Raw genomic sequence first — 10913 nt, forward strand, 5'->3', positions numbered from 1 at the left:
GAGTGAGGGGGATGAAGGAAATGTGGGAAGAGTGAGGGGGATGAAGGGAGAAATGAGGGAAGAGTGAGGGGGATGAAGGAAATGAGGGAAGAGTGAGGGGGATGAAGGGAGAAATGAGGGAAGAGTGAGGGGGATGAAGGAAATGAGGGCAGAGTGAGGGGGATGAAGGGAGAAATGAGGGAAGAGTGAGGAGGATGAAGGGAGAAATAAGGGCAGAGTGAGGGGGATGAAGGGAGAAATGAGGAAAGAGTGAGGGGGATGAAGGGAGAAATGAGGAAAGAGTGAGGGGGATGAAGGGAGAAATGAGGAAAGAGTGAGGGGGATGAAGGGAGAAATGAGGAAAGAGTGAGGGGGATGAAGGGAGAAATGAGGAAAGAGTGAGGGGAATGAAGGAAATGAGGGAAGAGTGAGGGGAATGAAGGGAGAAATGAGGGCAGAGTGAGGGGGATGAAGGGAAAAGAGCTCGCAGTGAGGAGGGTGAGAGGGGAAGCAAGGCTGGGGTGAGGGGGATGAAGGGCAAAGTGAGCTTGGGGTGAGGGGGAAGCAAGGCTGGGTAAGGAGGCTGAGGGGTGAAGTGATCCTGACTGCCCCTGAGGCTCCATCCGGGCCTGGTGGGACCTGGTGGCCCCAGACACCTGATGGGACCAAGTGGTGTGGGGAGAAAGGGTTTAAGGAAATAAATATTGGGGATAAATTGTGGCTGTTTGGGTGTCCCAGGCTTAATGCCTTGGGTATGTGCCCTGCTTCAGACTGGCAGGGAGGTAATAAAGGGCCTTTAATCTGTAACCAGGCTAATGTGTTCTGGAGAAAAATATTAGGGATAAAAATTTTTGCCAAGCAGAACTTTACTGCCTTGCCCATTCTGAAAATAAAGAAAATACAATTAGAAACTATCAACTGTTAACCTGGGCAGAGCTACCCCTACAAACCTAGAGAGAGTTCTTCATTCACCTCATTTCTCTCAATGAGTTGGAAGAAACCACAACCAAAAAGGAGGTCAGGTTTCCAAAAGCCCAGAGACCAAAAATGGACTTGGTAAGGCATCTTCCCTCAATATCTTTCCCCAAAAGGAAGCAGAAAAACTTCAGGTAATGGAAAAGAGGGCAACTCAAGTAAATCCCTGCAAGTGCCCAAGAGACTGCATCCACATAAAATACAGGGGATTTGCCAAAACCTGAGCCTTGGAATCATTTAAATAAAGACTTTCAACAGTCAGCTACAAAAACTGAAGCAGAGGAAGCTCTGCTATTAATTTACAGTTTGATTTAACATACCCAGCACTTGTGATGCTGGAGAAAAGTTGCTGGTCCAAGAGGTAACTGAACAGAAACAAAAATACCACAAGAAGCCAGACACAATTACAAGCCTAGTTACTATTTCTCAAAAAAAACCAATACTGGATTCATTTCTCCTGTAACAGAGTGAACACGGCATCAAGTACACGTTTTACCCTTAAATAGAACAACTTTATTCAACCAAATCCAAGTTTTTTTCCAAAACCATTCCTTAGGATTGGCTTATAGAACTATTTTTGCTATTTTTCCCTATCCAAAATCCCTTTACATATGGCTTAGAAAAAAAAAAAGAAAAAGAAAAATCTTTGAAATTTTAATTTTAAAAGCATTTTGTTGGAGAAAGAGCGAGAATCCCATTTCCTTTTCTATTTCTCCAACAAAACAATGGAATAGTGAGAAGTTACACCAATATTCTGCTCAGCTTTATAAAAATGAGACTCAAGTGTGACTTCCGAGCAGCCTGGGCAGCAGAACATCAGGAGCTGGGAATGAATAACAATCCAGAGTTTGAAGACTCTGGGCTTCAGCCACACTCCAAATCTGCACTCCGGGGCACTCTAAGCCTAACAGGACAAATTTAAAGTTCTTTTTATTTCAGTAAAGTCGAAATAATTTTACTTGGAAGATTTTTTGTCTCAGGGGCCTAAAGGCTGAGCCCCCTCCCCCCCAGCAACGTGCCCCATAGTGTGACACAAGTGGAGAGGGTGGAATTGTCCTGTCCCTGGAGCAGGTGAGGAGCTGGTGAAGAACAGGTCACCAACCCAGGGCTGTGTTTGGAAAGCAGGAGAATGTTTGACTTTTTAGAAAAGTTACGTTTCCAGCCAAAAGTCTCTTCCAAGCTGACAGACATGTTTGTGGATGGCTTTCAAGATCCAAATAACCTGGTGGATACAACAGGGAAGAAAAAAAAAAAGATGAGAACCAGGTTCACAGTCACACCAGTGCCCTCCCAGCTCACACTTCTGGCCACTCATTGTGCTGCCCACAGCTACAGGAGTGGAAGGAAAGCATCCTGCCTGTCAGAACTAAAACCTGGGGTTTCCACAGACTGTTCTCATAGCTGATTCCAAGCTATTACCTGATGGGTTTCTTCCCCTCTAGACCTAAACTTAAATGCTGGATGAAATTATGCTTTATCTGAAAGACTCACAAGGAGCATTATTTCTAAGGCTACACGACTCACACTAACAGAGAACATTTTCATGCACTACAAGAGCCCACATTAGCAAAAAACTGAGGTCAACCAATGCCTCTTTGAAGACTGGAATAAGTGAAAAGGAATTATGAACCAGAGCAGGAGAGAAAGAGGTGCAAAGAGAAACATACGTGCAAGAAAACCCCCAAAATAGATGACTAGAGGTAAATGACAAGCTGCTGCCCAGTGTTACTTACACAATCATGCAGAACATCATGAAAATATTCCACAAGGCAATGAAGATTCGAAAATATCTGAGACTCAGCAAGAACTCTCTGATATTGTCACCTAAAAAAAAAAATCAAGACAAGAAGCCCTTTGTGTGAAAAATACCCAGCAGGCTGACAAGGGGCATTTTCAACACTGTCTGAAAAACATGATCAACTGACATAGGAAAAAACCAACACCCCCCTTCCCCCCCCAAAAAAAAAAACCAAACAAAAAAGGTTTAGAGAACACAAAACTGAAAGTTGAAGGTTTAGGAGCTGGATTATGTCCAGTGCATCCCTACAAAGGAAAAACAACAACAGATGATAAAGAGAGGTCACACTATTAAGAAGGGAAGGACAACTCTCTGGTGTAGCTTCAGGCTTTCCTGCTTTTTTGTGTCCCTTCTCAAACCACCAATTTGGGACCAACAGTTCGGGCTGTCACCCCTGCGTGCAAACACCACGGAGGAAAATTTTAGCTGGCAGTTTAGCAAACAAGCACTTTCAGCCACGGAACGATTCACATCCAAACGAAACGCTGCTCCAATTGTACTCTGGAGCCTCGAAAATTCTTTTAACCAAGATTTTCCCTCAGCAAACTCCCGTTCCTGGCTGTATTCCCGAGCCCCGAAGGCTGTCTGTGGGTAGGGCGGCTCCCGGTCCCCTCCGTTACCGGTCGTGGGCTCCCTCGACTCCTCGCCGAATCCCTCCGTGTCTCTCCTCCTCCTGCGGGACAGCCAAGGGGGGGTCAGGGTCAGGGTTAGGGGCAGGGTTAGGGAGGATGAAGCCCCCGTGCTCCCAAACCCCACCGCTTCCCTCACCCTCCCCGCCCGCTCACAGCCTGAAGTTGAGCACGGCCCCGGCGTTCACCAGCAGCGTCCTACGGGAGAGACAGAGACGGCGTCAGACACAGCCGGGACGGACCGGGCTCTCCCGGATCCCCCCTCCCTCTCCCCGGTCCCCGTCCCCGGTACCCGCAGAGCAGCAGATCCCCGATCATGGCGGCGGCTCCGCTGGCGGAAGCGGAAAGGGCGGGGGTTGCTCGTACCGGAGCGGCGCTTGCGCTGCCCGGGGGCGGCACCGGCACCAGGGAGCTCCGAGCACCGGGGGAGGGGGGGGGGGAAGGGGAAGGGAGGGGGAATCGTCCCACGGGCACGGGCAGCGGAGAAAGAACCGGCACCGGCAAAAGAACCGCCCCACGGACCGGGGTTGTGCCGCTACCGCCACCGCAGCCCCGGTAGAGGCGAGGCCGCGCCCCGGGACGCCCCTCCGGAGGCGGGGCCGGGGGTGGACCGGGGAGAGCGGCGGAGGGAGGGAGGGGAGAGGGAGGAAGGAAAGAAGGGAGGGGAGAAGGGAGGGAGGGAGGGGAGAAGGAAGGGAGGGAGGGAGGAAGGCGGGCGGGCGGCGGTGCCCGGTACCGCGGCGCCATGGATCTGGCGGGGGCCCTGCAGCTCGGGGAGCTGGCGGCCGCCTTCGCCGCCCTTCCCGTCTTCCCGCTCTTCGACACCGCGTATTTCATCGTCTCCGTCCTCTACCTCAAGTACGAACCAGGTGAGCGCGGCCCCCGCGTCCTTGGCCGCCCGTCCCGGCGATGGCCCCGTCAGTCAGGGGCCGGGGGAGGGCTGAGGGGGGGAAGCGGCGCTGGAAGGGCGGTGAATGACACGGGGGCTGCCGGGGAGGAGCGGTATCGCTCCCGTGCTGTTTTCTGAGGCACAAACGTGACATTTTTTGTGCCTGCCTGCTCCGTCCCTCTCGGGTTTTGGTGTCGAAGCAGCCGCGGTGCTGCGTGCGTGATGGGGATTCAGGGCTCGGAGCCTCTCCGCGTTGGTTCTTCGGAGGTTCTGACACATGTGGCCAAACGCAAAGCAGAAAAGAGGAGAATTAAGCCTCTCTGCCTTTGAAAAATCAATCTTGTATTTTGTTTGAGGTTTCCGACAACATCGAAGTATTGGAACTCAGTCACTTCTTTGCTGCTATTCCAGGAATTTGCATTAACATTTCTATCCAGTTCTTTGGCTTTTCTGTTCTTGTTGCCTTCTATTTATATACAAAAAAGCTGCAAGTAAAACCATGATGTTTTCCCCACCTTGCAGACCATACTGTAGTCTGGTCTCCGGCACCCTAACTGACCTTCCTTCGTTTGTTCTCTTGGGTTTATCTTGCAGAGATCGATAGATCTGCATCTTACCTTTCCCTTTCTGCACTGTTGCAGTCTGACTGTGCCTTGGTTTTTTCCTCTGCTCTGTTATTTTTGATAACGTGCACTTGCTGTGCTCTGTTCTGAATAGTTTCAGTGTAACTGCCCGGTGACTTGAGGAGAAAAAAAAAAAAAAACCCCACACTTTGGTATGATTTGGAAATCCTCCAGTGCTGTAAAACCTACAAACTGCTCTATTTAAACTCCATGTAAACAGAAGTGCAGGGGTTTTGAGGCCTGAGCACAAAGCTGTCTTCCAGCATTAAGGCCTGAACAGCACAGTTAACAGGCAACCCTTATGAAAAGAGCTTTGAGAAATATGTAAGCCCAGTAATCCACTTGGTTTGGATAAATCTGGGGTGTACTTTTCTCATGATTCCCACACTGCTTCATCCCCACAGCTCCTAGGCTGAAGATCAGTGTCAGGACAGTAATGTCGTGTTTCCTCCTTGGAGACAGCATGGAGACAGCATGTGGAGCCAAAGAAAAACAAGTGTTTCTAAAATTAAGCCTCAAGCTAAACTTAAGATTCCTATAGAACCAGCTCCATATCATGGCTCTTGCAGCTGTCTTGCTTCCCCTGTGTTTTCAGCTGGTTCAGATGTCTTTGAGGATAGCAGAGCATGACATGGTTGTAGCATCTGCTGATTCACACACTGCTGTTTAAGGTAGGGCACTCTTGGTGATGCTGACCTAACATTTTTAGCCTTCTCTTTTTTGACTCCCTCTTACTGGCTTACTGAACAGAGTTTGGGATCTGGAACACTGCACGAAGGACTCTGGAGCAGTTGGTGGTGATGAAACAATCTGACAGAACTGAGGTTCTTGGGAGACTTCCTTGAAGAAGTACAGAGGTGGATGAAAATTCCTAGAGGAATTAAAAAAAAAAAGGCAATAGAAGGTTGTGGGAGGAGGCCTTAATGCAACCCAGATAGTAACACTGCTTTAATACCTAGCTGTATTTTCAAAGGGCATTTCCAAACTAATACAGGAGCAGGGAAGAATCCTCAAATCCTCTTCTTTCAAATAAAGATTAAGAATGACTGTTCTATTTTTACAGGTTATCTTATGAATGAAAGAGCTGAACAGATTGTTCATGAATTCTAGAGGGCACCTAGGTTGAAGCAATGGAGAGAATGGTACCAGTATGCATTTTGTTTTTAGACTGTAAAGACATTGATTTCAAGGGAAAAAAAATGTTCTTTCTGATTGCAGTAAGTAGCAGCAAATACAGGAGATGAACTCTTAGCCAGTTCCTAACCTGCTAATGACTCAGTTAATTTGAAAGCTTACGGGGGGCCTGCAAGCTCTGATCATGCATCCCATCTCTTGACAATATCTGGTACTTGTTCCAATTTCACAGAAGACAGGAGTTTGTATTTTGTTTTAAAAGGGCTTTTCTTTGACTTACTTTGTTGGTGAACATGCACCCCCAAACCTCTTTCTTAAGAGGGTCTTGAAGTTTCTGCTTATTTGCCAGCTGTCTTTTAATTTAGAATTTGCTTCACAGGAGCCGTGGAGATGTCTCGGAAGAGCCCTTTTGCCTCCTGGCTTTGTGCCATGCTCCACTGCTTTGGAAGTTACATCCTGGCTGATCTCTTGCTTGGACACTCCCCCATTGATTACTTCAGTAACAACTCCAGTGTCATCCTGGCCACAGCAGTCTGGTGAGTTTTCTGCACTTCACCTGGATGAGGAAGCAGGAGATGCTGTGTGTGAAACCATCGGGGTGAAGGGAGGTGTTTGTGTGACACACGGTCCGTTGCCTTGCTTGGATTAAGTGGGGGAAGCAGAGGTGGGGAGAGGTGGTTTTTTGTACTCCTAGTTGTAGTTTGCAGTTTCTCTGAGCAGTTCCTTAGTGCTCTGATTGTAAGGGTTGGGTCCAGGCCAGGCTTTTCTGTTCCGAGCTGAGCTGTGGCCAAACCGCAAAAGCAGCGTTTGCAGTGCTGATACCACAGAGAGTAGGGGAGGGGCAGACACTGGAGAGCTGGGGGCATTTTATTCCTCATTTTAGTGAAATGTGCATATACAAAGCACGATTACTCCAAGTTAGTTTTACTCAGAACATACGGGTTGTAGGTGCTTTTGCATTTCCTTCTCTCTGACATAATTCAGGCTAACACTCTTAATCCTCTCTCTACGTCCCAGATCGGGACTGAAAAATGGGTCCTTAGACTTTTTGTGGTTTTATTTCAGGTATTTGATCTTCTTCTGCCCCATGAACCTCTTCTACAAGTGCGTGAGCTTCCTGCCTGTGAAACTGATCTTTGTGGCAATGAAGGAGGTGGTCAGAGTTCGCAAAATTGCAGCCGGGGTCCACCACGCTCATCACCAGTACCACCACGGCTGGTTCATCATGATGGCAACTGGATGGGTCAAAGGTGAAACATGAGATGCTCTGAATGCAGGAGAGAGGCACCCAGCCCCGTGGGGAGGGTCAGGAGAATCTGGGAGTGCAGCTTAAGGTGACCACGGGCTGGTTAGTGGCTGTGGTCAGCTGGCTTCCATCAATCAAGCTCCCTAGAGGACAGGTATTTATTCAGATTGCAGAGTGGCTCTCAGTTGAGTCACTATCTAACTTTAATGGAGGGCTGAAGAACTGGAATTGCTGTCAAACAGGGGTGTAGAATTCAGGAATTCTTCCTTCTTTCTCAGCTTTTACTGTCGTTGTCCTCACCTGCAGCTTTTCAGGGGGTTGTCAGTGTTGAAACAGCCCAGTCAGTTTTCCTTTAGCTTTTGTTTGGAGCAAGCATTTGAGCAGCAGTAAATGGAAGAGAAGCAAACACCCTTTCCCTGCTCTGTTTTTTTTTCAAGCTAACTTCTTTTCAATTTGGGAAGAATGTCATGAACCTTTTGTTCCCCTTGGGTTGTCCTTACCCCTTGGGGATCTAGGAAAGACCCAAGATCTCTGGTGTGGCAGTTCAAGCTGCTCACTTGTACTGTTTCACAGGTTCTGGGGTTGCCTTGATGTCCAACTTTGAGCAACTGCTGCGTGGGGTCTGGAAGCCAGAAAAGAATGAAGTTCTTCAAATGTCCTTGTGAGTAGGTAGCCTGGGGATTCTGTCTGTCAGACCAAGAATGGAAGTAAAAAAGCTATTTGGGACTGGATGCAAACGATGCAAACCTCTTAGAGAACTTCTCTATTTCTCTTCTAGCCCTACAAAGGCTAGTCTGTATGGCACAATCCTCTTCACTCTGCAACAAACTCACTGGCTCCCTATCTCTGAAGCCAACCTCATCTTCTTTTTCAGCATGTTCATGATAGTTTGCAAGGTAAGTTTACAGCAGGTTGGCTGCTAAGCATGCCACAGAACCAGAGAAAGGGTACAGAGTGACACTGGGGGTGTTCTCCTTCCTGAGCCCCTGCTGAAGGCACCAGGAAAGATCTGCTGAGGAAATTAGAGCATAAATTCTCCATCATCTAGGCAGTGTGGTAGGAGATCCTTGTGATAGAGCCACGAGACTTTTAGCTGGGGTGAGCAGAATGCTCTTTACTAGTTAGCATTTCATAGCTGGTGTTATTTTTTTAACCTGAAGTATTCCCTGTTGCCTGGCAGGTTTTCATGACAGCAACTCACTCTCATGCCTCACCTTTTACTCCAGTGGAGAACTGCATCTGCCCTGTTTTCTTTGGCTCTGTCTCCAGTGGACACAGCAGCCACCACCACGATCACCACGGAGCCTCCCATGAGGTTTCCCATCCTCCACCTCCTCCTCCTGCCAAGTCCAAAGAGGAGCTAAATGAAGGCACGAGGAAACGGAAAGCAAAAAAAGCTGAATAAAAAAAAATCCACGACTCCACGGTCAATAGGCCAAGAAAATTCTTCCAGAGCTGAGTCTCAAAGCCACCTGTGACCTCCTTTATCCTCCAGACCTTCTCTCAGGCTCCAGAGGAGAGGTGGAAGCCAAGATGCTGCCGGGCGGGTCCCTGAATTTCATTTGTGCTCTCTGTGCTGCTGCTTGCTTTTTGGTCTCTGTCTCTCTATTCTGATCATATTTTCAGGGATTTGTAGGTTTGTGCCAGGAAGATAAGTGGGTGCCAATTCCCAAGCTGTCAGCAATTGTCATGCAGCATTTTCAATAGGTGTAAACTCTTTCAGTGTGTTTCTTTCTAACTGGAGGTCGTGGTTTGTGCTCCTGCAACTCCTAAGCTCCTTTGAGTTTTCATTGACCTTCCTGATGTCTACCAAACCAACAAACTCTTTAGAAACAGTCAGTGTGGAAACTGGATTTCATACTCCAGGAATTAAGTGGTCTCACATGAGCCTGATCTAATTTCTCCCAGCTCCCACATCTGCATAGATCTCCAATTATTGTGGCATTTTATATGCAACAAGGACATCAACTCTGGTGTCCTGGCCAAACTCTGGTTTTTGTCACCCAGATTCCCTCTTGATTCTTAATGGCTGGAACACTGTCACTTAACTAAGCTTGTGTTTGCAAGAGCTTTGAAGCTGTGAAGTGCTCTGAGTGCTATGTACTGATACTGCTGTTATTTTAAACTGTTGTGTAGAGTCGCTGCACGTTGTTAATAATAACGTGTCCCACCTCAAACCTGATCATATTTAACTAGGAAAGAAGCATGGTTCTGGTTTGTTTGTAATCCTGTGGGATACAGGAAGGCTGTGTGAGTGTAAATAAGTATTTATTATTATTATTATTTATTTATGATTGCCAGGTCATCGAATTAACGGACCTGAAACTGGCTTTTTAAAACCTTTGCATCTTTAGGGAGAGAATTGGCTACTTCTAAGCCTGGTCCTAAGCCCACAGCCACGTGCTGGCTTGTGCTTGAAGCTGTGATTTGGGTGTGCAGGACAGCCTGAGCACTTGCTGGACACAGGAAGGAACATTTCCAATATTCTTAAAGAAAGATACAAAGGCTGAAGAGGCAAATTTCACACCAGCTGATTTAAAAAAAAAAAAAAAAACACAACACTTTAAAGGACTGATAAAAGCACACCAGCTGACAATATCTATCCTCCTCTTAGGTCCTTTTTAGCCAAACTACAGGTCTGTGAAAGCAGTTTGTGTCAATGAGTTGAGAAGAACCTGAAATGCTCTGGGTATGAATGCTAAGAATATGAAAAGCATGGCTCAGGGAGGAGTGTCAAGTGTGTTCACATTCTGAGGAGTGAATACTGGCTTGTAGACTACTTGGAAGCTGTTCTTGTAACTGATTTTGTTCTGAAAAGTGTCATCTTTAGCACTGCACCCCAAAGGCCAGAACTTGTTCTGAGGGTTGGGGTTTGTTTTTTTTTATCCCCAAGTGTGACTGTGGTGAAAAGGGCACTGGGCTTCCAGTTCAGCACCAGTTTGCCATCCTTACCAGTAAGGTTTGCAGCTGCCACCTTGCAGCTGGGAATATAAAAAGGAAGATTGAAGAACAGCAGTTTGATTTTTTTTGTGTGTCCCTGTTCATTATTGAAATTGACGGTTAATTAAAAAAAAAAAAATCTTGTATCCAAGCAGGTGAAAGCCATTGCAAAAAGTCAAATGATTTGTGGTTCTGACAGTGCCTTAATTTTGTGAGTTTCCCTCCCCTTCAGTAGAAAACAGGAATTCTACCTGACAACTCAGCTGTCTGGTTTTGCAGATCCTGGGCTGCTGACACCTGATGTATCATTAGCATGCAGAAGATTAAATGTTTTCTGAAATGTCTGATTCAAGAGGAATTTTGTTTTATAAAAGCCGTCAAGAAATAAAAATTGTGAAGTGATTCTGCTTGTCCCCTGGCACTTGAGGGAAGGCTCCTGTTCCTTTTACTCTCCCCAGTCTCAGACATAAAGTAATGACAAAGTGATTCTGACTGGTTGAAGCTTTGCCATGGCCTGCAAGGATGTCTGAGCATGTTATAAATGGCAAAAAGATGGTAAAAGGGCTGTTGCTTTTCTTGTAATGTTGGCATGCAAGCTGAATTTCTGGGATTTCAGGGAGGGAAATAAGGAAACTTAACTTCTCCTGGTGTTTATACCAGTTGAATCTGCCTTTCCTAACCAAGGAGAGGAGAAGCTTGC

The 10913-nt window shown here is 47.0% G+C and overlaps 2 protein-coding genes across 4 annotated transcripts; one reads left to right on the plus strand and one right to left on the minus strand.

Annotated features, from left to right (window-relative positions):
* Nucleotides 1-1444: 1444 nt before the first annotated feature.
* SMIM7 (small integral membrane protein 7) lies at nt 1445-4556 on the minus strand. Of its 2 annotated transcripts, XM_071727482.1 has the most exons (5): nt 3674-3981; nt 3538-3579; nt 3373-3425; nt 2688-2778; nt 1445-2176 (listed from the first exon to the last, which is right to left on the minus strand). In XM_071727482.1, exons 1-5 carry the CDS (start codon nt 3697-3699, stop codon nt 2161-2163), a joined length of 228 nt encoding a protein of 75 aa, XP_071583583.1. In that variant the 5' UTR covers nt 3700-3981; the 3' UTR covers nt 1445-2160. The 2 variants fall into 2 exon arrangements, with proteins under 2 accessions (XP_071583583.1, XP_071583584.1); XM_071727483.1 differs by lacking the exons at nt 1445-2176; nt 3674-3981 and adding an exon at nt 4248-4556 and having other exon boundaries at nt 2733-2778.
* TMEM38A (transmembrane protein 38A) lies at nt 4001-10615 on the plus strand. Of its 2 annotated transcripts, XM_071727481.1 has the most exons (7): nt 4012-4250; nt 5957-6035; nt 6407-6563; nt 7093-7277; nt 7847-7934; nt 8052-8169; nt 8454-10615. In XM_071727481.1, exons 3-7 carry the CDS (start codon nt 6418-6420, stop codon nt 8676-8678), a joined length of 762 nt encoding a protein of 253 aa, XP_071583582.1. In that variant the 5' UTR covers nt 4012-4250; nt 5957-6035; nt 6407-6417; the 3' UTR covers nt 8679-10615. The 2 variants fall into 2 exon arrangements, with proteins under 2 accessions (XP_071583581.1, XP_071583582.1); XM_071727480.1 differs by lacking the exon at nt 5957-6035 and having other exon boundaries at nt 4001-4250.
* Nucleotides 10616-10913: the final 298 nt, after the last annotated feature.

This window comes from Heliangelus exortis, chromosome 28, assembly GCF_036169615.1.
Source record: "Heliangelus exortis chromosome 28, bHelExo1.hap1, whole genome shotgun sequence".
Lineage (NCBI taxonomy): Eukaryota > Metazoa > Chordata > Aves > Apodiformes > Trochilidae > Heliangelus > Heliangelus exortis.